The following is a 27,841-nucleotide window of genomic DNA, read 5'->3' on the forward strand; positions in this document are numbered from 1 at the left end:
AGTAGGGTCGAAGAGCATGAGAAGATTAACATTAAACAGGGATGAGAGGTGGGAGGGAAAGGGAGAGAGAAGGGAAATTGCATGGAAATGGAAGGAGACCCTCAGAGTTATACAAAAGTACATACAAGAGGAAGTGAGGGGAAAGGGAAAAATAATACAAGGGGGACAAATGAATGTCAGTAGAGGGGGCAGAGAGAGAAGAGGGGAGGGGAGGGGAGGGGAGGGGGGATAGTAGAGGATAGGAAAGGCAGCAGAACACAACAGACACTAGTATGGCAATATGTAAATCAATGGATGTGTAACTGATGTGATTCTGCAATCTGTATATGGGGTAAAAATGGGAGCTCATAACCCACTTGAATCAAAGTGTGAAATATGATATATCAAGAACTATGTAATGTTTTGAACAACCAACAATAAAAAATTTAAAAAAAAGAAATATATATATGTATATATATGTATATATTTACATAATACATATAATATGTAATTTATATCATATATATATATATATATATATATGAGAGTGCTTAGTTGGTAGTTGCACGTACCTGAAATCCCAGTGACTTGGGAGGCTAAGGCAGGAGGATTTCAAGTTCAAGGCCAGCCTCAACAACTTAATGAGGCCCTTAGCAACTTAGTGAGACCATATTTCAAAATAAATAAATAAATAAATAAAAAAGGCTGGGGATGTTGCTTAGTGGTAAAGTACTCCTGGGAGTTCAGCACCCAGTACAGAGAATAAATAAATAAAGGAAGAAATAAATAAAGAAAAATTCTTTCCAAAATTAAGTTAAACCTCCCTCCCAGTGGTTTCCTACCTCTGGCTATGCCAAGACCTACATCATGTAGTTTCTCTCTCTCTCTCTCTCCCTCTCCCTCTCCCTCTCCCCCTCCCTCTCCCTCTCCCCCTCCCTCTCCCTTTCCCCCTCCCTCTCCCTCTCCTTTAAGATGGGCCTTGCTATCTTGCCCAGGCTGATGTTGAACTCCTGGGCAGAAGTGATACTCCTGCCTCAGCCTCCCAAGTAGGTGTGGCTCCAGGTCTCTTCCCCCACAGCTGCCCTGAAGCTCTTCTGACTCTGGAAGGTGGCGTGGGCTTTTCCCATCTCACCATTGCCATCTGAGCAGCCCTCTTTCCACTCTGTGAGCCCCTTCAGAATCGGATCGGCCCCTCTCATTTCTCTGGAGTCTTCTTCCATTTCTTTCAGCCTTCTCTTTTAGAACAGGATTCTGGGCTCTTGAGGTTATGGTGTCTCTCCTGTTTGCTTCTTACCACTCCATGATGCACCCCTTAAAGTACGACTCTTGGGAATGAACCCTGTTGGCCATAAACTAAGCTTTCACCTCCTCTTTCCTAATATCTACTCCTGTGTTAATATGACCTCTTATAGATTGATTTGCAGTGTCTCTCAAGGGCTCATGTGTTAAGGCTTGGTCACCAGCCTGTGGTGCTACTGGGAGGTGGTGGAACGTTTTGGAGAAAGGGATGAGTGGAAGAAAGTTATGTCACTGGGGGTGGCCTTTGAAGGGGTTATTGGGACCTCAGCCACTTCCTTCCCCTCTCTCTGCTTCTATGAGGTGAACAGACCTCCCTACCACATGCTCCTGCTGTCATATACCGTGCCACAGGAGGCCCAAACCCAACAGGACCTTATAGTTTAGATATGAGTGTCCCCCCAAGAGACAACGCAAGAATTTCCAGAGGTGAAATGATTAGATCATAGGAGGCATGACCTGATCCATGGAATAATCCATTCATGTGGATTAAGTGGGTGATGACTGTAGGCAGGTAGGTGTGGCTGTACGAGGTAGGTCACTGGGGATGTGCTTTGGGGGTTTATGTTTTTTTTCCTGGGAGCAGAGTTCTCTCTCTACTTCCTGGCCATCCTGTCCTGAGCTGCTTTCCTCTGCCACACCCTTCCGCCATGATGTTCGGCCTCATCTTGGGCCCAGTACAATGGATGCAGCTGACCACAGACTGAACCCCTGAAATTGTGAACCAAAATAAACCTTTTTTCCTTATGAGTTGCTTAACTCGAGCATTTTGTCACAGTGACAGAAAGCTGAGTAGCACATGACCTCACGCTAAATGGATGTTTTTGGAGGTCAGGTCATTTTGTTGACCAATATGGATCTACTAGGTCTTCCCTATCTCTTGTGTGCTCTTGGTTTCCTTTTCTTTTAACTTTTTTATAGTTGTCATAGACAGGATGCCTTTATTTTATTTGCTTACTTTTATGTGGTGCTGAGGATGGAACCCAGGGCCTCATACATACTAGGCAAGCGATCGACCACTGAGCTACAGCCCCAGCCCCTCTTGGTTTCTTGGTCCTCAATCTAGCATTTGACCTGTGCTGGTTATTGCTTTTATCTTGTTAGATCTGGCCAGTTGTTCTGTCCTTGTTGGACGTTCTAGGGATCTTGATTCTATGTATAGCAGATAACTGGCATTTTGGGGGATTGTCCCAAATCTTCTCCTCTGGCCAGTCTTAGAGGTCACTTCAGAAGCTGCAGGGTCCAGATCCCTCCTCTCGCTGCTGCCCCTGGCGACCTCTGATGGACCTCCTTTTGAGATGTCAAGATCCCCTTAGCAGCTCAGCACTGGCCTGGTTCTCGGCCTCAGTTTCTCCTTAGGGGGCAGGTGTGCATTCAGCCCCCGTCCGCAGGACGGCCCTCTGGCTGCCCTCTTTGGAATCAGGAGCCCCAATCCCTTAGTGTTTCCAAGCCACCCATTGCAGACAAAGGCAAGAGAGATCATGATCCCTTTGGCCAGAGGCCAAGGTGAAAGCTGATCCTATGGAAAGAGGAGACGGGGAGTGGAGGGAATGTGAGTGGGGAACATTAGGCACCAGGTGTGGTCGGGAAACATCTCAGCTCCAGAAGGATCTCTCAGCTTCAAACTGGGGACTCTGGGATGGCAGGGGTCAGGCCCTGGGGTGTGTGGGGAGAGTGGTGGCCGGTAGCTCCCATTGAGGTACACACCTTATGTGCCTTCTTCTTTTTAAGCCCTCACAACAACCCTATATACTATTATGCTCTTCATTTTACATCTCACAAGTGGAAGCAACTTGTCAAAGGTCACACAGCAGCTAAAAAGGCCGCAAGTCGGACTTTCATGATGATGACACCGTTCTGCCTCTCTGGAAGAGCCTCAGAGAGAGAGAGAGAGGAGAGGAGGATGAAAACTCCATGCCTTCCAGATGGCCCCTGTAATTTGGAATAGAGTCTATGAAATCAGGCCCTCCAACTGGGAACTCTGTAGAGAGGACTTCAGACCAGCACATCTGGAATCCGTTGGGAGCTGTCACTCAAAAGTACCCTGAAGGCTTCCAAGGAAACAGAGAAGGAAGGAAAAGGTAAGGGAGATGTGGCTGGCAGAGATGAATTCTCAGTCTTGGATAATGCCCAGAACAGTGGGCTGGATTTTCCTTCTGGCTGGTCACTCTGGAAGGCACAACTAATGAAAAAAACTGGTGCGGGCTGGTGCACCTGCCAGCTGTCCTTAGCTCTGGGGGTCGTGGCAGTTCTGCTGGCCAAATTGAATCTTCCCCCCTCACCACCCCACACAGTGCTGGGGATTGAACCCAGGGCCTTGTGCATTCGAGGGACACATTCTACCAACTGAGCTGTATCCCCAGCCCCCAAAATGAGTCTTAAGGGCTCCTGAAGTCTTAAGCCATTCTTACTCAGATTTTAGCCTCCAGCAACACCAACTAAACAAACCTGATCTTTTTTATTTTACTTTATTTTTTTTTAGTATTTATTTTTTAGTTGTAATTGGACACAAATACCTTTATTTTTATGTGGTGCTGAGGGTCAAACGTGCTAGGTGAACGTTCTACCGCTGAGCTACAACCCAAACCCAAACCTTATCTTTTAAACAAGTTATTTTTTTTTTTGGGGGGGGGAGGCTGGGCATAGTGACACACACCCATAATCCCAGTGATTCTCTTGAGAGGCTGAGCCAGAGAATTGCAAATTTGAGGCTACTGAGCAACTTAGCAAGACCCTGTCTCAAAATAAAAAAGATTCTAAAATAGGTTGGGGATGTAGCTCAGTGATAAAACGCCTCTGGGTTCAATCTCCCATACTGAAAAAAGTTATTTTTTTGCTGGGTGTAGTGGCGCAGGCCTGTAATCTCAATAAGTCAGGAGGTTAAGGCAGGAGGATTGCAAGTTCGAGACCAGCCTCAGCAACTTAGTGAGATCCCCAGAAACTTAGTGAGACCCTGTATCTAGACAAAAAATAAATAAGAGAAAAGAACTGGGCGTGTAGGTCAGTGGAAGAGCACCCCTGGTTTGGGGTGGGGACTGTAAAACAGTCATTCAAGCCAATTGAACAAGTGTACTGTGATTGTAATTGTCTTCCTGGGCGTTTTGTTTCCTCTCGTGGTAAGAACTGCTTAATTTTTTATTTGCTCAATCTATGCATCCATCATCAGTTCATTCTTCTTCTTTTTTTTTTTGAAGTGAAGATTTGATTTCCTCTCCAGACAAGAATATTTTCTTGTCACAGAATTCTCCAGAACGTACAAATAACACGGTTTCTTCAACAAATGATGGGCTTAGGGTGGGGGACAGGGGAGGGAAGGAGGGAGGGAAGGTGTTACATAAGAGAGATTGAAGAGACCATAGCAACGAAATGCCACAGGAGGGCCTCATTGTGATCCTCCTTCAGACAGACTTGATGTCAAAAGACATTTTAAGACAACTGGGAGAAATCTGAATGTGGACCAGGTCTTAGAACATGGTAAAGAACAGGCATGTTTATGTCACAGTGGCCTTGAAGGTTGTTATTTATTGATTTATTTGGGGTCCCAGGGATTGAATTCAGGGGCACTCAACCACTGAGCTCCATCCCCAGCGTTATTTTGTATTTTATTTAGAGACAGGGTCTCACTGAGTTGCTTATGTCCTCGTGTTTTTGCTGAGGCTGGTCTTGAACTTGTGATCCTTCTGCCTCAGCCTCTGGAGATCCTGGGATTACAGACGTGCGCCACCGCGCCTGGCATCATTTATTTTTTATTTTTATTTTTGTGGTGCTGGGGCCTTGTGCATGCTAGGCAAGTGCTCCACCATGAACCACATCCCCATTGCTTTCATGGGTTAAAAAGAATTCCTTACCCATTAGAAATACTTGCTCAGATGTTTATTTGTGCCATGATATCTGGGGTATCATGTCAAATATTTGCAAATATTCCAGAACCCACCCCAACAAAACAAGTGGGTTTGGGAGATTATATATTGATAATTATGAAACAGAGTGACGGACACACAGAAATTTATTATACTATACAAATTCTCCATAATGAAACTTTAAAAATAAAAAAAGATTCCAGAAACAGAAGAAAGGAAAAGGGTACGCTGGGCTGGCTCACCCATCTTGTGAGCGGGTTGCAGAGATAAAGTGTTTAGCTGGAGGTGGGGCTCAGTGGTGGAGCACGTGCTGAGCATGCGTGAGGGCCTGGGTTCCATTCCCAGAGTGCTCGACTAGCACGTGTGAGGCACTGGGTTCGATCCTTAGCACCACATAAAAATGAAATAAAGATATTGTGTCCACCTACAACTAAAAAGTAAATATTATTATTTTTTTAAATGTGTGATTTGTTAGGTACTCACTTCCTGAAACCCAGTTTTTTGAACACTGTGGGTCTTCCCAGGCTGACTCCAGTGAGGCAAAGCCCAGAGCTGGAAGGAAGCCAAGGTGGGACCAGGTGGGAGCAGGGCAGCTGGGCTGTGTTAAAGCACAACAGAAGCTCAGGAATGTGCTGGCTGGCCCCTGAGACCCCTTTGCACCCAGCGACACAAGGGTCTCCTTGATAGTCTTTTTTTTGGGGGGTAGGGGCAGTACCAAGGCTTGAACCCAAGGGTGCTTAACCACTGAGCCACATCCTCAGCCCTTTTTTATATTTAATTTTGAGACAGGGTCTCGCTAAGTTGTTAAGGCTGGGTTTGAATCTGGGATCCTCCTGCCTCAGCCTCTCAAGTTGGGATTACAGGTGTGCAGCATGGCACTCAGCTCTTCAGTGTTTTTTTTTTTTAAGTAGACTCAAAGAGTTCTCATCTATCACCACATTATTATTATTATTATTATTTAAATTTTTCTTTCTTTTTTTTTTTTTTTCTAAAAAGGGCAACAGAGACCATTGCCTGTCCCTTTGCCCATCTCTCAGGACTGACTGACCCATATTCAACTGCTGTTCACATGGAACCCTTCTCCACTTTGGCCTTCAAAGTTCTCCTTTGAATATTTGATACTACCACCAAGATCTGCACCTGTGGCAGCTCCACGGGGCCACCCCCTAGGCTTCCAGGCTCACCACAGCGGCCCTCCTCCTCCTTTAGCAGGTCTGCAGATCTCTCTCGCCTCGCCCCTGTCCATTGTGTTCTGACAGCCAGCGACAGCCGGGTCCGGGCCTATGCTCCAGCAGCATCCATTTTCAGGGCTAGTTGATTCAGCAGGTGAGTTGTTACACACTCCTTAGCGGTTTCTGACTTCCATGGCCATCATCCTGCTTATTATTATTTTTTTAATATTTATTTTTTAGAAGTAGTTGGACACAATACCTTTATTTTATTTATTTTCATGTGGTGCTGAGGATTGAACCCAGGGCCTCGCACATGCTAGATGAGTGCCCTACCACTGAGCCACAACCCCAGCCTTCACCACATTATTATTATTATTATTTTTTGTGGCGCTGGGGATCGAACAGGACCTCATGTGTGCTAGGTAAGACCACTGGGCCATGCCCCCAGCTCCTGTCACGTTCAGCTTTAGAACACTTCCTGTATCTGCTAGTTTACATCTGGAGTGTCCCCCAAAGGATTATGTGTTGAAGGCCTGGTCACCAGCCTGTGGCTCTCTTGGGAGGTGGTAGACCCTTAAGAGGTGGGGCCTAGTTGGAGGAAGTTAGATCATTGGGGGGCGTGTCCTGGAAGAGGATATTAGAACCCTGCCACCTTCTTTTCTCTCTGCTTCCAGCTGCTGTGAGGTGAGCAACTTTGTTTCACTGCACATTCTCACTGTGATGTGCTGCCTCGCCACAGGCCCAAAAGCCACATGAAGTGAAACCTCCCAAACCGTGAGCCAAAAAAACCCTGTTTTCTCCTTTCAAGTTTAATTTCTCAAGCTCTTTGGCACAGCCATGGAAATCTGCCTAGTACATTACCTCCAACAAGAAAATCAAGACCCATTAGCAATTACTTCCCATTACTTCCCATTCTTCGTCCCCCAAACCCTGGCAACCACAAATCTACCTTGTATTTCTATGGATTTGCTAATTCAGGATGTTTCATAAAACATGGGAGGGGTTATGGGTGTGGTGCAGTGGTAGAGATGAGCTTAACATGTGTGAGGCCCTGGGTTCCATCCCCAGCTCTGCAAAAAAAGAAGAAAAAAGAGGGGTATGTGTGGTGTGAGGATTCATGGTTCATCTGTACTGTAGCGTCGGTACTTCATTTCCTTTTATTGCTGAATAATATTGTCATATGATGCACCATATTTTATTTATCCATTTATTAGTTAATGGATAGTTGGGCTGTTTCTCACTTGGTGACTTTATGAATAATGTTGCTATAGCTGGATGCCATTGTGCACACCCGTAATCCCAGCAACTCAGGAGGCTGAGGCTAGAGGATTTCAAGTTGGAGGTCAGCCTGGGCAATTTAGCAAGACCTTGTCTCAAAAATAAAAGGGACTGTGGGTGTAGTTCAGTGGTAAAGTGCCCCTAGGTTCAATCCCCAATACCCGCCCCCTCCAAAATGCTGCTATGAATATTTGTATATTTTGTGTGGAATGTTTTCATTTGTTTTTACTAGTTGTCTATTGATAGGACGTTTAGATTGTTGCCTTTCTCCCTTCTACTGTTTTTATTGTTTCCATAATCATTAGCACATGGCAATAACTGCCTCACGTATACTGCTTGGCATGTCTACTGGCAGCACTGGTACAAGAGGTGTTCCAGTGGCATGCTATTAAAGGCAATAGCAAGTCCCTCTTTAATTTCTGTATTTAAAATCCCCCAGGGGGGGGGATTTTTTTTTTTTTTTTTAATGGACCAATTTTGAGAGCCTCCATGTTTCTAGGTGAGCAGATGAACCCGCACATTGCTTAGCCACTTAGAGCACTTACCCTTCAGCTTAAGATCAGGGAATACCCTGTCCATTTTGTCTATCTGCTAGCAGATCTGCTGGGTCACCTGGAAATTTTGTTAGCCTTTAGAGGACTGCCAGACTTTTCCCAAGTGGCCGCACTATGTGATCCCCTTTTGACGGATGGGGAGACTAAAGCCCAGAGAGGGGAGGTGTATTCACGCAGAGCCAGGCAAGGGCGAGGAGCAGGCACTACTGCTCCAGGGGAACCCAAGGCCACCCCATTCTGACCTCTGGACCATCTCGCTCTCACTTCAACACTCTGCACCCCTTTCCCTCAGTCCCTCCCAAAGGCTCCCTCCTCTACCACCATCAGGGTCAAGTCTGCTTCTGAGATGACTCATGAGCTCATCTGCCTCTGGCCTTAGATTCTCAAAGAGGTTCTGTGACCTTACAAAAAGGGTTTGTTATATAAGGTTTTGTTTTGTTTTGTGTGGGGGATGGAACTTGGGGCCTTGTGAATGCTAAGCTCATGCTCTAGGGCTGAGCTACACTCCACAGCCCCCTCTCTGGGTTTTTTGTGGGCATGGGTCACATCTCTCACTGTTACTCTCTCCAGCACAGGTCTCAGACACTCATAACTGGTGGCAGAAGCTGTCAGTGACCCACAGAGGCAACACTTTCACAGGCAAAGAAAAAACAGAACGGTTTAATTTGTAGAGTCAAGAGTCGTTTGTTCTTGATTACAGTGCTCAACATGCAAATTACATCCATCTCTTGGTACAGAAATGGGTCTCTGCCATTTCCCTGGGACTGTTAATCTAGACAGAAAGATTCCTGGGCACCCTGATCAGCAGCTGCCTTCTCTCCCCTCTGACAGTGATATGTGAATTCTCTCCTGTCCAGAGTAACCGGGAAATGAGGTCTTTCGTTCAACTGAGTAGCCATTTACAGTACAGCACCATTGATTTGTCAATGGGTTTGATATATTCTGAAGTCTAGATCAAGAACTTATATTATTGAACCTGTCTTTGATAATCCCAAAGGCACTTGAGAAGCCGGCAGTGCCTCGGGGTCATTGATTTTCACTGGACAATGTTAAGACTTATCAAAGGTTTGCTTATCAAAAGTCTGCCCTGGCCCTGGGTATTCACTCTGAACAGAGTTTATCTGAACAAGGTTTGGACACATTTTCTGTGTCCTTCTGTAGGCTCAAAGTGAATAATACAGGGATATTCATTTTGCTCATCCATAGTTTCTAAAGTCTGGGACATGAAAAAGGGGTACTTTTGTAAAGAAAGTTAAAAATACTAACCAAAAAATTAAAGGTAAAATGCAGAGGGGAAGGTGCTTGGATCCCAAGAAAACAGGAGTTCACTGTGGTTAGAAGTCAGGCTGACTGAACATAATAACTAGTTATAATTGACAATGCTTCTTCGAAAGACGGAATTTTTGCTAAGTTTTTATATATTATCAGTAGCTTGAGTTTTCCCCTTTCTCTGACTGTCACTACTAGAGTCACCAGAAGGAAACTTTAAACACTTTTTTAAATAGTGAATCGCTGGCATACTCCTCCTCTTTCCTCTAGTTTCCAACGTCAGGGGAACCCAGCTCAGACAAGAACGAGCCTTGCTGCACGCCCGCCAGCCCTTGCACCCTCCTTTTTATTCTCAGAGGCTCCAGCTCCAACGAAAGTTACAAGGTTAAATGCTACTCTTCGCTCCTGACACAGCTAATCCTGGTTCGGTCTTCAAAAAATAGATGTCTGTAATTCCTTTTTGAACATGCCTTCAAAGTGGAGGTCTTTGGCCATGAGCTCCTCTTCTACATCATCTAGTGCCCACTGGTGATCCGTCAGCTCCAGGGCTTCCCATTCTGTCTGTAAAGGAAGAGAAGAGCAGGGCAGGGAGAGAGGGGCTTGTTACTGACAGCTCTGGCTGACATGGAGGATTCTACCAGAAGCCGGCTGAGCTATTCACATGTGTAAGCTCACTGTGAGGTAGAGCTACTGCCCTCTCCCACCACCTCTATTTAGATTAGAAGACTCAGGCTAAGAAGGGTCACAATTTATTCAGAGTCACTAGTATCAGTAACTGATGCAGCTGAGATTAAATTTAGTGCTTATGACTCAAAAAGTGCATACCCCATTGGCTCATGGTCACTAAGCACCCACTATATGCCCTGCACTATCCTTGAGGAATACACAATAGATTAGTGCTTTGTGATTCTGAGTCCTTGCCATCCAGGAGGGAATATCATTAAGGGGTTTAAGAACATTTCCTCTAACCTTATGTATAAATACATGACATTTCATTATGGTTTGTGGAAATCTAGTAATTTGCTACCAACTTCAACAATGGAAGAAAGAATGATACTATGAATCATAAAACTGCTTTGGAATATAATTATGTTATATTTACTTGCACAGAAGCTATTAATTTTGAGCAAAACAACATTTGTTTGTTATATTCCATTTGTTAGAAAACCTACTTTTGCCTTAGTGAGTTTTAACAAATGATTCATGAATTTTTTAACCCCAGCCCCCTTCATGAAATTTTAATACAATGTTAGCAATACAAATGTTAGTACATGGGTAGGTTTTTTTTTTCTCTTTTTTACCCCCACATTTTCTATTGGTACACTGTAGTTGTAAATAATGGTGTGATTTGTTGTTACATGTTCATACATGCACACAACATTTGGGTGTGGTTTTTTGAGATAAAATTCACATGCTAGAAAATTCACCTTCTTAATGTATCCAAGATGTGGTTTTTAATACATTCACAAATATGTACAAACATTTCCACTAATTTCAGAACACTTTTATCACTACAGAAAGAAACTCCACTCTAAATGCAGGCCAATCCCTATTACTCACTTCCTTCAATCCCTAGCAACAACCACATTATTTCCTGTATCTTCCAGTTCACTTATTCTGGAGATAACATGGCCTGTCCTTATTGTTTCCTTTTACTAAGCATGTTTTCAGGGTTTATTCCTGTTGTACTATGTTTCAGCACCTCATTTGTTTTATAGCTGAAAAAAATATTCCACCATATAGTCAGTGTATATATACTCCAAAAATATCTCATTTTGTTTACCCATTCATCAGTTGATGAGCATATTTGGATTATCTGTTTGCTTTCTAAAGTGGCTGCACTAGCAATGTGGGAGGGTTCCAATTTCTCCACACCCTAACCATTTGTTATTATCCATCTTTTTGACTGCAACCACCTGAGTGGGTGTGAAGCAGAATCTCAGTAATTATTTTTGCAGTATTGGGGATGGAACTCAGACCCTCACACATGCTAGGCAAGGGTTCTACCACTGAGCTATACTCCAGCCCTTTTTTTCTTTTTCAGGGCAACCAAGAGATCTTTATTGCAGTGGCATCTGATTAACAGGGAAGGAAGAGAAAAAGAGAGAGAGAGAGAGAGAGAGAGAGAGAGAGAGAGAGAGAGAGCGCGAGCGCATGAGAGAGAGAGCTATATTCCAGTCCTTTTTATTTTTAGAAAGTATATTTTATCAGTCTAAGGTCACAAAGATTTAAGCCCATGTTTTATTTTTATTTTTTTGTACTGGGGGGTGCTCTACCACTGAATTCTACCACCATCCTCATCCCTTTTTAAAGTTTTAAAAATTTTGAGACAGCATCTTATTAAGTTGCCCAGCTGGCCTTGAACTTAAGTCCTCATGCCTCCTGAGTTGCTGGGATTACGGTGTGCATCATCAAGCCTATGTTTAATGTTTTTTATGACTTTTATTTATTTAAACAAATGTTTTTTGGTTGCAAATGGACACAATACCTTTATTTTATTTATTTCTTATGTGGTGCTGAGGCTCAAACCCAATGCCTCACATGTGCTAGGCAAGTGTTCTACCACTGAGCTACAACTGCAGCCCCCCCATGTTTAATTTTAAAATACCATAGTTGTATCTTTTATATTTAGGTCTTTGACCCATCAAAAATACTTTTTGAACATTTAATATTTTTATTGGAATAAATAATACGTACAACATCAAGCCTGCCACTTTTAGCCATCAATCACATTCATGGTGTTTTATAACCATCTCCAGTATCTATTTCCAAAATCTTTTCATCCTCTGAATAGAAGCTCTGTTCCCAGTAGGCAATAACCCCCACTGTCCCCTCTTCCCAGACTCTGGTAACTGCTAACCCACTTTTTATCTCTATGGATTTTCCTATTCCACATATTTCATGTGAGCAGAACCATACAACATTTGGGTCTCTGACCCATTTTGACTTAATTTTTGTGCATACTGTGAAGCATGCATCTTCATTCTTTTTTATGTAGAAATCATTTTCCTAGCACCATTTGTTCAAAAGACTATTCTTTCCTTCACAGAACTGTCTGGCATTGTGGCTAAAAATCAACAATTATATGTTAGTATCAAATGATCATAAATTTATTAAATCATAGCTATGCATTTATTTCAGAACTCTCAATTCTATTGCATTAATCTACGTGCCTGTCATTCTGCCATTACTTCAGAGTTTTGATTACTGTCTTTGTAGGTTTTTGAATCAGGAAGTATAAGTCCTCTAACTTGTTTTCTTTCAATTTTAGGCAATTTTGGGTGTCTTATATTTTCCTGTGGTCTTCACGATCAGCTGGTTTCTGTAAAAAAGGGAGGTAGATTTTGATAGGGATTGTGCTGAATCTGTAGGTCAATGCAGGGACTATTTCCATCTTAACATGATGCTCAATATTCTTATCTATAAACATAAATGTCTATTCATTCTAATTAAGATCTTTAATTTCTTTTGGCAATGTTTCTGGAATTTTCAGGTATAAATTTTACATTTCTTTTGTTGGACTTATTCCTCTTTTTGAAATTATTATACATAAGTGGAATTTTTTTTTTCTTAATTTCATTTTCAGATTCTTTGTTACCAATGTGTTGAAGTCCAGTTAATTTTTTTCTTTTTTCATTTAGAGACAGAGTCTAACTAAATTGCCCAGGCTGGTCTCAACCTCATGATCTTGCTACCTTATTACAATGCACCTGATTACATCTATTTTGCATATATTGATTTTTTTTTATGCATTAATTTTTTTTTTTAATATAGTTGTAGTGCTGAGGATTGAACCCAGTGCTTCACAAATGCTGGGCAAGTGCTCTGCCACTGAGCTACAGCCCCAGCCCTGTATATTGATCTTGTATCCTAAAACTGCCAAACTCGTTTTTCAGCTCTGATGGTTTTTTTTTGTGTGTGTGTGTGTGTGTATTTCATCTGTAAAGAGAGGTAGTGTTACTGCCTGATTTATTTCTCCCATGCCCAGCTGTCCTGGCTAGAACATCCACTACAATGTTGAATAAAAGTGGTAACAGAAGTGGCAGATATCCTTGTCTTGTTCTTGATCTTGGGAGAAAAGCTTCCAATCTTTCACCATTAAGTACGATAGTAGCTGAGGGTTTTTTTGTTTTTTTTTAATAGATGACCTTCATCAGGGTAAAAGTTTCCTTTTATTTTTAGTTTTTTTTTTTTTTTTTTCAGTGCTAGGGACTGAAAGTAGGGTATTTTTAGTTTTTATCATGGAAAATTAGTGAGGTTATATAGGATTTTACAAATTCCAGAATCCTTTAATGAAAAGGCTTTAAAGTACTGACACTTTATGGATGCAGTGAATGAATGACTTATGATGCTGGGGATGGAAACCAGGGCCATCTGAATGCTAAACATGTTCTACCACCGAGCTACATCCTTTGTCCCTATATATTTATTTATTTTTAATGCAATTTACACCTGATGTCTGCCAGGTTCAAGAAAGTTTAAAGTGTCCCATATGTTACCTGGGGCCTTTGAAAGGATTGTTTTATAGCCTCATTTACAGTGTGGATTAAATTTGGGTGATCATTTAATACCAGTGAAAGTGCCAAGAATCTCCAATTTACTTAACAGACGATTCTGTCTCAGGAACAAAACACACATAAACTTTATTTTTCCTACTCTAAATTCAAACAATGAAACCACACTACATTCACTGCAGAGCTTTTCTTGTTGTTTGATATGGTGGGAGAGTGGGTCTCACTATGTTGCCCAGGCTGGCCTTGATTTCTTGGGCTCAAGCAATCCTCCTGCCTCAGCCTTCTGAGTACTGGGACTATAATGGGACACTGTGCTTGGACTGAGAATTCATTTTTATTTTTTGTTTAATTTTTTTTCTTCTTTTCTCCTTTTGGTTTTTGAGAATTTATTTTTAAAGTATAATAATCCCCCCTTATCCCCAGATGATCTATGTTCCAAGTCCACCAGTGAGTGGATTTCCATGACTGCAAAGCAGTACTAAATCTACATATACTATTCTCCCTATACATACATAACCTCTGATTAAGTTTAATTTACAAATTAGGCACAGCAAAAGATTTAACCTGAATACCTAGTAACAAAAATAGACCAATCACAAGAATATGCTGTAATAGAAGATGTGAATATGATCTCTCATCTTCCATGAGGTGGGTTGTGTGTGATGTGGATGCACTGGACAAAGGGATGACTTGTGTCCTGGGTAGGACGGAAGAGGACAGAGCAAGATTTCATGACACTACTCAGAACAGCGCAGTTTGAAGACTGTGACCTGTTTATTTTTGGAATTTTCCACTGAATATTTTTGGATGCAGTTGACCGTGGTAACTGAAACTGTAAAAAAGTGAAACTGAGTAAGAGAGCACTACTGGTTCTGGGAACCATTCAGAGCCTCAATAAAGCTCTGGAAGACAATGAAGCGTACCTTGAAAGCTTTGTTGGTGTCTGCAGGCATGGCCATGGCTGCTCCGGTCATCTGCTCCTGCATCATTCGTGATTGGTCAGCGGCTGCAGTGTAAGACATGCCAATGTGAGTGCTGAGGCTCAGCAGGCACCCCTGCACCCTTGTAGAGGAATGAGCACTGCACCGCATTTAAGCTGTCTAGCAGTGGGTTCGAGAACTAGACAATTGGCCCTGTCACCCACTGGCTGTGTGATGTCAAGCAAGTCATTTTATCTCTCCTGAAAAATGGGGATGACAAGAGCTGGAAAACAGAAGGGAACTAAAGGAAGCTCCAAAGTTTATTTCAGACTTCAATAACAACAGCTACCAGATAATGAGAAACTACTATATGCCAGATTCTTTGCCAACTGCTTTGTGCATTCTTCCTTATCTACTCCTAATCACCCTATAGTTAACTTCCAAGATCCCTATTTACAAGACAGCAAAAAAGACAGGATCAGAGGAGTTAAATAACTTGTCAGACGTCCCCACCATTATATGAGAACCAGGATTAGTACCGGCAAGGTCTCTAGTCAGTGAGCTAACTGAACCATTCAGGCCTTCTTTAGTCTTCAAATTAATGGTCTTCATCACTGGTGCTGGATTCCCCAGGGGTGTCAGACTTGGGGAAACCAAATGATGTCCTAGTGATTGCCAGAGAAAATCAGATCTTCAGTTTGGACCCAGAAATTTTGAATATGCTTTCAGAATGTTGAAGAAACTTAAAGAATGAAGCACCATATTTGAATGTGCTAATGAACAGTATAACCTATATCTTTCTTGCTCTAGCATGGATGAGTCATCTATTGAAGTTTTTGCTTATTGAACCTGATGTGCTTCTTACCATTATCTTGGCCCAGAATCAGAGAGTATATGCTCCGAAGCCCAAATACATTGAGAAAGTACCAGGATGCAGAACTCACCCTAGCAAAGCAAAGGTATTAATGAAGTTTAATTAATTTCAGGTATTAATGAAGTTTACACCTTTGTATCAGGCAAAGTTGTTCAGCATATGTAAGGAAATCACCCGGGATAGGCTATATGCAGCCAAAGCACAACCAGAGAAGAAATATAGGTATTAAGACAGTCTGACCAATATAGAAGTATATTAAATAAAAAGTGAAAGAGTCCTCCTGTTTGGTATTCCATTCTTTAGAAAAAAAATCACAAGTGTTGGTGTGTTCATGTGTTCCACACTTAGGAAGGATTAGAGGTGGCTTTCAAAGCTGAGGATGGCAGCAACTGGGAAAGCATTCCAAGTTTGAATTTTATCACCAAGGCTTCCTTTATCTTAAGTTTCCCACCTTGCCACTGAAAAATAATTTGCATATGATAAAACTAAAGGGAATATTAAAAATGATACATAAATGGAAAAGTTCTGTACTTCATTCCAATACTTGGGTCACAGGAGTCTATTCTGGTCACTCCATCAGGTTGCAGGTAAGTAAATGATCTCTCTGTGTACAATATTGCTGATCTATCTGCAATGGTAATTCTTCACTCAGGCTATAGTTTCCCCTCTGTCCTTGACATTATCAGACACATACCTGCTCAGAAGCTTAGAAAAGATAAATAAGCTTTTCTTTAACCTATGGAGCTATTGCTTAGCCCAAATGAGAGTGGACGATCAGAGTTTAGTAGAATCATGCTGCTCATATGAAGTACAGCTTTTCTTCTATACTAGAGCTGTGCAGACCCAAGACTCAATCAGCATCTGGTCTGCCCCACCCCTCCCACATAACCAGAGATGCCTCTGCTCAAACCCAGTGAATCCAATCACTGCTGGTGACCCCCATGGTCCATCCTCCTCTTCTTAACTGGTTCTTGCAGAAGCCCATGGTGTTAATGGAAAGTGATGGAACCTTTTGGGGCTTAGTGGGAAGTCTTAAGTCATTGGGAGTGTGTCCTCAAACAGGACTGGGGGTGTTCTTCCTCTTTTCTCTTTCAGAACCTGATCACAAGGTGAGTGTTTTGCTCCATGATTTGCCTTACTACACGACCAAAGCAATGGGGCCAACTGTTCATGGACAAAAACCTCCAAAACTATGAGCCAAAATAAATCTTTCTTCATAATAAGCTGATTATTTTGGGTATTTGTTATGGTAACAGAAAACTAATACAAACATCCACTCATAAGCTCCAGGGCACTTCTAAAAGATTGGCCTAACCAGAGTTCTTTGCTTAACCTTTCAATTTTTAAGGGGGTAAACACATCCACCCTTGTATTCCTAAGCCCTATGAAAAGAGACTGACATGTTCTCCTCTTTTGCAAGGCTTATGTAAAAATGGCTATAACCCAGCAGGGACATTTTGAGTGGCGTTTAATGGGACAAAATGCAAAATTAAAAAAAAAAAAAAAAACCTATTCCCAGTGAAATATGCAAATTTGATCTTTAAGAGACACTGGTTTTAGATTTTTGGTTCGTGTTTTTATTAGATAAAAGAAAGTTCTTACCAGGATGCATCTAATGTGAGTAGCTCGATTCCTTGCTGTAGCATAGGCTTAAAACGAAGGGTCAGTGGAAATGGCACCTTGGCTGCAGAGAAGAAAGAGAAAGTTCACAACCACTCCAAGCTGTTTTTATTTTTAGAGCAGTCGAAGTGTGAATGCACAGCACATATTCTTTCCCTAAGGAGGTGAGAACTCTGAGCCACACAGCTTTTGGAAAATGATTTCCACAAGGAAATCAGTGGCAATTTCAGAAGGAAAAAAATAGTCAAGATGTTGCTGTGCTCTAGTTTTCTTGAATAATACCACTTTCTAGGTGGCTGAAGAAGCAAGAACTCAAACTGAGCTGTGACCTAAAATTCAGAAGAAATTTATATTGATCCATTAAACCCTGAGTGGAACAGGTACACACAAAGACCTACATCACTAAGAAGCCACACTGATTAAAACCAAATCAAATAAAACAGAAAACTTACCCCAACACTTAGTAAATGAAGTGAAAAATAGAAGTAGGCTTCTCTCTATCCTATTAACTAGAATACCTATCAGTTGTGGAGGTCAACTAGCAGGTCACTCATTTGAATCTCTATTAGTAAAAAAGCAACCACATATGAACTTAGGATTGGTTTGGAACAGGGTTGCCATAACATCACAGCAGATTAATTTTTTGTTGTTTTTCAAAGAATGTTCTTGGTTTCCATAAGAAAACATAAGGTCTGTGATGTTAGGGTCTCAGTAACACTTGAATTTCTCTGTACAAGGACAGGAAAAAGAACACAAATGATGTAAACATGAAGTCTGCAGGGTCTGTAACTTACTTGTAACAAAGCCTGAAAATGTCATGTTGATCCATCCACCAATAAGAATCATAGGGAGGACGTTGGTGACATTCCCTTTCATCATGTCTGTGAGCATAGTGGGATCTAAAATAAAAGCACAAGAGACCACTAGGTTTACTTCTGTTGGCAGACCATCTCATTTTCTGTAATTTTTTTTTTTTTTTTTTCTGGTGGTGCTGGGGATTGAACCCAGGGCCTTATGCATGCAAGGCAAGCACTCTACCAACTGAGCTATTTCCCCAGCCCTCTTGTATATTATTATTATTATTTTTTTGGTGCACAGGGCCTTGTGCATACAAGGCAAGCACTCTACCAACTGAGCTATATCCCCAGCTCTCTTGTAAATTAAATTTTTAATATATTTAATGATTTGAGTAAGACGTGTTCATTGCTAAAAAATGCAAATAACAGAAATGTACGATAAGGATGGTTCCTCTCAGTCCACTCTCTAAACACTTTCAACTATTCGTAGCATATCTTTCATCTTTCAATTCACACACACATACTATAGATATATATATATATTTATATACATATATATGTATATATATTATATTACATATATTCTGCTTCTTTTAATTTTTAAAAATTTGTTCTAATTAGTTGTACATGACAATGAAATGCATTTTAACACATTGTACACAAATGGAGCACAATTTCTCATTCCTTCTCATTCCACCATACTATTCTGCTTCTTAATCACCCCCCCCACTTTTTTTTTTTTTTTAATTTGGCACTGGGGATTGAACTCAGAGGTGCTCTACCACTAAGCTACATCCCTACCCCTTTTCATTTTTTATCTTTGAAACAGGGTCTTACTAAGTTGCTCAGGGTGGCCTTGAACTTGCAATCCTGCCTCAGTCTCCCAAGTTGCTAGAATTACAGGCATCTGCCACCATGCCTGACTTGTGTTTCTTCGTCTTTTAAAATGAATAATTTTGTGAAAGGTATTTCTCATGGGGATAATATCTATCCCTCAATATTTTCAGTGTTTAGGCAGATTCTACTACATGGTTGCACCATTTATTTTTTGATAGACCTAGAGGTTGTTTCCAATTTTCTTTGAGACTAAACAATGCTGCCAACACCATCTTGTACATAAATTGCACGTTTATGTAAGTATTTCTTTTTTTTTTTTTTGGTGGGGGGGAGTATTGGTGATTGCACTCAGGGGCACTTGGCCACTGAGCCACATCCTCAGCCCTATTTTGTATTTTATTTAGAGACAGGGTCTCACTGAGTTGCTTAGTGCCTCGCAGTTGCTAAGGCTGGCTTTGAACTCGTGATTCTCCTGTCTTAGCTTCCTGAACTGCTGGGATTATAGGCATGAGCCACCACCGCAGGCTATGTAAGCATTTCTGTAAGATAAATTCTTTAAAAAATTTCTGGATCAAGGGACTCATATATTTAAAATTGACAGATGTTAGGACTTTGTGGCAGGGTGTGGTGGTGTATATTTGTAATCCCAAAGACTTGGTAGGCTGAGGCAGGAGGATAACAGGTTTGAGGGCAGCCTGGGCACCTTAGTAAGATCCTGTCTCAAAAAATAAAAAGGGCTGGGATGTAGGCCAGTGGTAGAGCACCCCCTGGGTTCAATTTTTAGTACAAAATAATAAAAAAGATTAGGGGCTTGGAGTATAGCTCAGTGGTAGAGTGCTTGTGTAGCATGTGCAAGACCCTAGGTTCAATGTGCAGCAATGCCACTCCCCAAAAAACAAAACAAAAACAACAAAAACAAAAAGACATAAACTGTCAGGCCCCACCATTTGATACTCTCACCAGTGATGAGCGGGCCTAATTTCCCTCGACCTTGACCATAGTGACTTTGGTCAATCTTTTAATCTTTGTCAATTTAATGGGTTATAAAAAGGATATCTTGTTTTGTTTTGTTTGCAGTGCTTGGGCTGAACCCAGGGCCCCACTCATGCTAGGCAAGCACTCGACCATTGAGCCATACTCTGAACCCTTTTTATTTTTTTAAATTTCAAGACAGAGTCTCCCTATATTATCCAGGCTGACCTTGTGATCAGGCTGCCTCAGCCTTCCAAGTAGCTAGGATTATAGGTGTGCACCACTGTGCCTGGTAACATATTATTTTTATTTGTCTTCTGTGGATTATTAGAGAAATCAAATATATTTTCATATATACTTTTGAGACTTGGAAGTTTTTTCCTAAATTGTGTTAATTCTAATACCTTATTCATGGGTTAAAAGAACTAGTTATCTCATCTAAAGAAATGAATACTGAAGTGAGAAAACAGTCAACAAAGAAAAATAAATTATTTTGTTTTACTTTACGGTATATTTTTCATAAGGCAGAAGTTAGTGGAAGTCATATATCTGTTGGAGCAGACATTGTAGGATGGACTAAGCAATCAGGTCTGACCAAGAACTGGTTGCTACTGGGAGGGAGGCAGCTCCTCCTCATTTAGGCAGAAGCTGGGTAGCCATCTGTCAGCAATAGGATCTAGGCAGTGGGTGGGAGCTGGGACTGGAAAGCATCCTCAGTTGTGCTCCACAGAGCCATGGGTCTTGAGGACTAGCAACGAGGAGAGACCCAGGGACAACAGTGTTGGTTTCCCCACTCTATCAGCTTTTTAAAATTTGCTTTATAAACTGGGTTCCCAGGAGATTTATTTGAAAAAGAGAACTCTACTATATTAGATGATTTCTAAGGTCACTTACATTATTAATTCCTATAATTTATTTAAATAAAACTATATCTGCCCTGCCTTCCCTCCTTCCCCTCTCACTCAGTACCCCATGTAAACTTTTTTTTTTAAAAGCAAGAGAAAAGGAATGAACATACCGGTCATAGGAGAAGGTGGCACTACCTTTCTTTTAGTTTTTTTGAAAAATCCATCCTCTGGGTTGTTGAAGTAATATTTTCGTGTCAAGAAAGACTAGTAGGAAAGAAAAAGCTTTTTAAATCCAAGAACTGTGATATGGCAAGTTGTCAAGTGACTCCCCAGAGATTTGGTCAGAAGGGCCTTGGAATATGCTGTTGCCCTCAGAGCTGGCATCCTACTTGGCAGGCGACCTGACACTTTAGCTGAGTCACATTTAAAAACAATTTCCTAAGAGTGAGGTCACAGTGACAGCAAACACCACTGGGCCACAGCTTAATTACTGAGTGGCCAATCTCCAGTTCTCCCCAAAGAGTCCCCTTATAAAACATTCAGATTATCTACTGCTCTCCACAGTCAATGGTGGAGCTTTTTAATAAAAGATAAGTAAGTACCTGTTTGGGAATGTATTTTCCATTTTCCCTGAGGACTCTGCTTCGAATTAAGACTTGGCTGAAAAACATGACCAAGACAATGAGATTTTTTAAAAGTGAAACACTAGAAGAAAATGAGAGTATAAAGTAGAAGATCTGTCTAAACACGAGAGGACCTATTTGGCAACAGGTGCATGTGGAACATTCAAGTATCCTAAAAACCAGCATGACATAGTTAACCTTACATTCAGGTTTTCAAAAGAGCAGTCTTCACAAGTGACTGTGGTTCTGTACACAGATTTCTAAGTGAGGCATATTTGGGATATCACACTCAGTTTTTTTTTTTTTTTTAATTTATAATGAGCCAAGAAGGAACTTTCTCTGAGGGAAAAGTGTAGCAGTTGGATGATGTTCAGAAGACGTGGGGGCTGGAGGAGGGGAAAGGCATAGGATAAAAGAAGGGAAGAAATTCTTAATATGCATGGAGCAATGAGGACAGGTAGCCAGGTCCAGTGGTGCACACTTGTAATCCCAGCTATCTGGGATGCAATTTTGAGGTCATTTTGGGCAACTTAGCAAGACCCTGTCTCAAAATTTTAAAAAGTGAAAAGATCAGGTGGTGTAGCTCAGTGGTAGAGCACTTGCTTAGCCTGCACAAGGCACTGGGTTTAATCCCTAGCACTGGCAGTGGGAGTAGGGTGGGGGAGGGTGGTTGCATGTTGTTGTGGGGGACACAGACAAGAAGAAATGAGAAGTCTCAAGAAGATTATTATCTGATTGACAACAAATAGAAATGCCACTCAGAATTCCAAGTATAAGTTCTCAATAAACAATGAATAAATGAAATTATTTGGTGTTATCAGGGCACAGTTGATCACTAAAGATAATAGTCCATGTAACTAAGATATAAATAGCAAACAGAGAAAAGAACACTGTGCTTAACTTTCCCTTCTTTACTTCTGTGTACAAACCACCTGCTGTGAGCAGTCAGTGCCCCTAAACACATCTCAGCTTCATTGTATGATGTGTGAAGTGCTTGATGGCCCCTCTCCTTTGCTGGTGCTACCTCATCAAGCCTAAATACTTTCCTCAAGCCCCGTCTTTCCCACAGTCTCTTCCTGATGCTGGAACTCTTGTGGAACTTTCCCTGGTTTCCCTCCTTTTGGCCTTGTTATATTATACAGTTGACTAAACACAAGCTACAGAAGTGACCTGTAATACATTCTGTTCCTTGGGAGCTAAAGTTACTCAGAGTGTGGCCTATGTATCAATGCTGGTCTGTGACAAGGTGAATACAGACATATATTCACATAGAGGGTAAGGGTTTAGAGACATAATAATTTGATATTACCAAATATCCAAGCATGTGATCAAAATATTTTAGCCAGCTGGACTAGAAATTAAAAAACAGCTGTATGGGATATGGCTCAGTGGTAAAATGCCCCTGGCAGTATCTATCAATCCCTAGTATCTATCAGTTAACCAACTAATTAAAAAGAAATAAAATTTAAAAATAAAAAAGCCCCCAAACTGGCCCTTTACCACCAACAGTTTAAGAAGCACTGGATATAGAAAAATGAATGAAAATTTAAGCTCTAGAGTTGGGTTCAAATCCTGTTTTTGCCATTTATTAGCTGAATATCTTGGCCAACTCATTTCAATTCTTTAATCCACCATTCACATTCTGTAGAGTAACAAATTTATGCTTTCAATGAAAATATATTTCTTAAATTTCTAATTGTCAGGTACTGTGTACATGAACAGCAGCGATCAAAACGCAAATATCTCATGATGGTAATTCTAGTGGGAAATGCCAGGTGTGGTGGTGCACACCTGTAATTCCAGAGGCTCTGGAGGCTGAGGCAGGAGTCTTAAATGAGGTCAGCCTCAGCAACTTGTGAGACCCTGTCTCAAAAATAAAAAGGGGTGGAGATTTAACTCTCTACAAGAGCACCCCTGGGTTCAAACCCTAGTACTGCCCCAAACAAACAAATAAAACCAAAAAAGTCTGGTGGGAGAGAAAGAAATGAATCAAATAACCACATGAGCCAATGTGAAATTTGACTGTTATATTCTAGGAAGAGAGATGGATGGGGAATTCCCCCATTCTGGAAAGTTAAGGTCTGAAAGAAAACCTTGCTGAGAATATAGGATTAGGTTGGAATCTTATATGGGAAAATGCTGGAGGGAATGTTATGGACATAGGCCCTGTTGCAGGAATAAATACTATGTCTCTGAGGACCTGAGAAAAGGCCATATGGAGAGAAAAGAGGACTATGTGGTGAAGAGGAGGCTAGAGAGGTGGGCAAGAGCTGGACTACACAAGGCCATGTGGATCCTACTTATTAAATCATGAAGAGCAAAAGAGAAACAGAGGAGGGTTTTAAGCTGAGTCCTTTGTGTGTATTATCTTATTTAAAGCTGAGATCCATCACTATATTTTTTCAAAGTCTATAAATCCTGTAACAAGTTTTTAATTTTGTGTTTTTATTCTGATGAGTACCTAAAATAAGTCATTTACTGGTTGTAAAGATAAAGCTTTGGTAATCTGCAACTGAAAGATCTTTTCTTAGAATAGAACTTTAGTTTTTTTTTAATATTTATTTTTTTAGTTGTAGTTGGATACAATACCTTTATTTGTTTTTATGTGGTGCTGAGGATTGAATCCAGGGCCTTGCGCTTGCTAGGCGAGTGTGCTACCACTGAGCTACAACGCCAGCCCAAAACTTTAGTTTTTAAAGTCAATTCAAACTAAAGTTTCCTATTCTTGTTTTTTTGTTTTGAGGGGATTGAACCCAGGGGTGCTTAACCACTGATTCACATCCCCAGCCCTTTTAATATTTTTAAATTTTGAGACAGGGTCTTGCTAAGTTGCTTAGGGCCTGGCTAAGTTGCTGGTTCAACTCTACTTCCTCTCAAGTGTTTTATTTTTTTATTTTTTGTGGTGCTGGGGATTGAACCCAGGGCCTTGTGCATGTGAGGCAAGCACTCTACCAACTGAGCTATATCCCCAGCCTCAAGTGTTTTATAATTAATATTAAAATTAGGTTTGAGAATCTAATTCCATTTTCTTTATGAGGGGGGCACAGTTTTTATGTTTATAAAATTTCTAAGCACCAAATAAACATATGAGAAATTGTACTTTATGAAGAATAATATACCACCTAAGAAACTAATGTAGTACTACCTTCTGTGATATTCATCTATATTAGCCATCTATTAACTGGTCCCAGTTAAAGTGATTTTTTAGTGAGGTGCATATATATATATGACTTCTGCATTATGCCTTATACAACAGTTGTGCCCAAGCTCCTATGAAATATAAATTACCACAAATTACTTTTCTTTTATTTCTCCTGATTATTACAACTAGATCATAATGTTGCTTTTAAACAAATAATTCCCCTGTGGGCTGAAGAATTAGTTCAGTGGTAGAGTGCTTGTCTAGCATGAGCAAGGGCCTGAATTCAATCCCCAGCAAAAGAAGAATGAAACCAAAACCAACCAATCAACCAAACAAACAAACCCAAACAAATTCATATTTAGATTGTACCAACTGTGAATTTCATTTTGGAGATGGAAAAAAAAAAAAAAAACAGCTGTGGGTCTGATACCATTCAGAACCACAGCTCTAAAATGACATAGTAAAAACCAGGATAGGAAATTGTGTCAGAATATCTATCGTAGCAGGAATGGTGGTTAAGAATCATCATAGTATCTGGTAAAAAAAAAAAAAAAGAATCATGACAGCAGGATCAGTGAACCAATCTAGGTTCAAGAACATGCACAATATTTTACAACTTTGGTTACTCTGTGAATGCTACTTAATTTCTCCAGGCTTCCTTTTCTTCAACTATTAAAATGGGTTTAGGATTACCTAACTCGAACTATTGTAAGGATAAAATGAGAATAATTTCTAGGTATCATTGAATGCTAATTATTTGAGCTCTCTCCACCCTGCATTTTTCTATAGGATTTCTTTTTGTGGTAAACTGACTTTTTCCCTCTCCTAATATTGGGATATTGGGGATTGAACTCAGGAGCATTCTACTGCTGAACAAAATCCTTAAAATTAAAAAAAAAAATTTTTTTAAAGTTATAGATGGATACAATAACTTTATTTTATTTATTTTTATGTGGTGCTGAGGATTGAATCCAGTGCCTCACATGTGCTAGGTGAGTGTTCTACCACTGAGCCACAATGCCAGCCCCGTAAAAAAAACTTTTTTTTTTTTAAATTTTGAGACAGTTTCAATAAGTTGTGCAGGCTGTGCTTGAACTTGTAATCCTCCTGCATCTGTCTTCAGAGTGGCTGGGATTAAAGGTATTAGCTACCACATCTGGTTGTAAACTGACTTCTAAAGATCAGTTCTAGGAGGATGGCTCAGGTCAGTTCTGAAATTGATGTCTCAAAAAAATAATCCAAGTGGCTAATTTGTAGTAAAATGGAAAGAGCCTTAGGCTTGGCAACCAGAAGACCTGGCTTAAAGTCCTGAATATTATCATATGTGACCATGGAACCCCCTTAAGCTTCAGTTTCTATAAAATGGGAAAACAGTACCTACCTCATAGTTGCTCTGCGTTTTAAATAAGTACTTTAGCATAGTGCATGGTACAGAATAAGTATTTAATAAATGTTCGCTTATTATTATTGTCAGCATAATTGGTAAGGACAACTGAAAATGATAAAGAAGTTTCCCATACTTCAGTAGCACTTATGCTATATGTACTTAATATTTTTATTTTTTATTTATTTATTTTTTTAATATTTATTTTTTTTTTAGTTATTGGCAGACACAACATCTTTGTTTGTACGTGGTGCTGAGGATCGAACCCGGGCCGCACGCACGCGAGGCAAGCGCGCTACCGCTTGAGCCACATCCCCAGCCCCTACTTAATATTTTTAGACATCAACTTTTCTTCTGCCTGTATTAGTTTTTTAAAAAATATTTTAAGTTGTAGATGGACAAAATACTTTTATCTACTTATTTATTTATTAAAATTTTTTTAGTTATAGGTAGACACAATTTCTTTATTTTACTTTATGTGGTACTGAGGATCCAACCCAGTGCCTCACACATACCAGGCAAGTGCTCTACCACTGAGCCACAACCCAGCTCCTATAAAATTTCAGCAAATGGAAATCCAGTATGACTTGCCACAAAACAAAGCAATTTTAAAAATAAATACAATAAAATCAAAACAACATTAAATTTTCCCTAGATACTGTCATCTGTGGAAAATTCTTTAAATTTTTTTTTCTAGTTGTTGATAGACCTTTACTTTATTTATTTATGTGTGGTGCTGAGAATGGAACCCAGTGCTTCAGGCATGCCAGGCAAGTGCACTACTACTGAGCCATAGCCCCAGCCCATCTGTGGAAACTTCTGAACCTGATGCTTTCTCTTTTTGTTAAAAAGAGATTCCTAAGTAATCAGGAGGGGTTAAAGATAGAGTACCACTTGATTAAGATGGTCTCTGAAAATAATCATAACAATTGGCTGAAAATTGTTATTTATTTTAATAGAAGGGCACGTGTCTGGATACCATCTAGAGCCATCTCAAATTTGTTTCTGCAAATACTAAATGAAAGCGTGTGAGGAGGAAGTTGCCTTCACTATAGGAGGGAAAATGATCTTTAAAAATCCACACATCTCTAATGGCACTTTTACAGTTTGCAAAGCATTTTGTTTCTTAGCATCTCTGCTGATCATTACAGTAATTCAGTAAAATGCGATTATCTAATATTATCAAAGAATAAAAAGACCTGGCACTCAGTGGGCACTTTTCCTAAGGAAAGGATGGGATCGGACAGTTCACAGATAACCCCACTGAGAGTTGGCTACTAGCCTAACAATGTTAACAACGTTTTTTTTTTTTTTTTTAAGCACTAATACGTCCCAGGCCCTATGATCAGGCTTTAAAGATGTCACCTAATTTAATCCCCACGTCTGTTCTATGAGGTAGGCACTGTTATAGTTCTCATTTTAGAGACGACAAAAGTGAAATACAGGTAACGGCCAAGGTCACCTGCCAGCAGGGGCGCGACGAGAACTCAGGTAAACTGACAGAACTCCTGCACTTTCTTGCCCAAGGTCACGAGGAGTGAAGGCGGCCGGTTAGGGTAGGGTGCTGACCTGTCGGAGACTTGTTCCTGGGTCAGTTTCTTGTCGCTCTGCAACAGGATGGACACATAGTGGCGGATCATGCCCACGAAGAAAGTGATGATAACGATGGGTAAGACCACCCAGAGGCGTATGTTGGAGTCGAGCAACAGCTCTGGCCCCGCCATCTTCTCTGAAGGCCGACTGCCAGCCGCGGGGAGTCGAGTTCCTCTTGGATTTCGCCTCCGGGCCTTCTAACGTTCCTCAACCTGGCTAGCCCGGGACTCCGCGACTGTCTCGATCCGCCGCTTACGGTTTCCAGCTGGGCCGCCGGGCGCCGACTTCCGGCGCGGAAGTTTGACGTCA

General features: G+C 40.9%; 2 protein-coding genes across 3 annotated transcripts in view; both read right to left on the reverse strand.

The window, feature by feature from the left end:
- The window catches only part of Cidec (cell death inducing DFFA like effector c), a 554,473-nt gene that overhangs the window by 73,204 nt on the left and 453,428 nt on the right, over nt 1-27,841 (reverse strand). The gene's annotated exons all lie outside the window — the stretch shown is intronic.
- On the reverse strand, nt 8,771-27,817 carry Emc3 (ER membrane protein complex subunit 3). Of its 2 annotated transcripts, XR_011705567.1 has the most exons (9): nt 27,509-27,817; nt 21,393-21,450; nt 20,961-21,054; nt 18,131-18,235; nt 17,319-17,400; nt 15,708-15,787; nt 14,846-14,928; nt 12,582-12,730; nt 9,888-9,969 (listed from the first exon to the last, which is right to left on the reverse strand). XR_011705567.1 is itself a non-coding variant. In XM_027931897.2 (8 exons), the coding sequence occupies exons 1-8, from the start codon at nt 27,661-27,663 to the stop codon at nt 9,841-9,843; spliced, it is 786 nt and encodes a 261-aa protein (XP_027787698.1). In that variant the 5' UTR covers nt 27,664-27,817; the 3' UTR covers nt 8,771-9,840. The 2 variants fall into 2 exon arrangements, 1 of the variants encoding a protein (XP_027787698.1); XM_027931897.2 differs by lacking the exon at nt 12,582-12,730 and having other exon boundaries at nt 8,771-9,969.

Source organism: Marmota flaviventris, chromosome 20 (assembly GCF_047511675.1).
Source record: "Marmota flaviventris isolate mMarFla1 chromosome 20, mMarFla1.hap1, whole genome shotgun sequence".
In the NCBI taxonomy this organism is placed as follows: domain Eukaryota; kingdom Metazoa; phylum Chordata; class Mammalia; order Rodentia; family Sciuridae; genus Marmota; species Marmota flaviventris.

What these genes read in the sequence shown, in the direction of transcription:
- Emc3 (XM_027931897.2), bottom strand. Translation starts at nt 27,663, where the DNA reads ATGGCGGGGCCAGAGCTGTTGCTCGACTCCAACATACGCCTCTGGGTG. An exon ending in CAGGAACAAGTCTCCGACAG is followed by an intron (nt 21,451 to 27,508) that starts GTCAGCACCCTA and finishes CATGTTTTTCAG; the next exon opens with CCAAGTCTTAATTCGAAGCA. An exon ending in CTCACATTAGATGCATCCTG is followed by an intron (nt 15,788 to 17,318) that starts GTAAGAACTTTC and finishes TTGCTTTGCTAG; the next exon opens with GGTGAGTTCTGCATCCTGGT.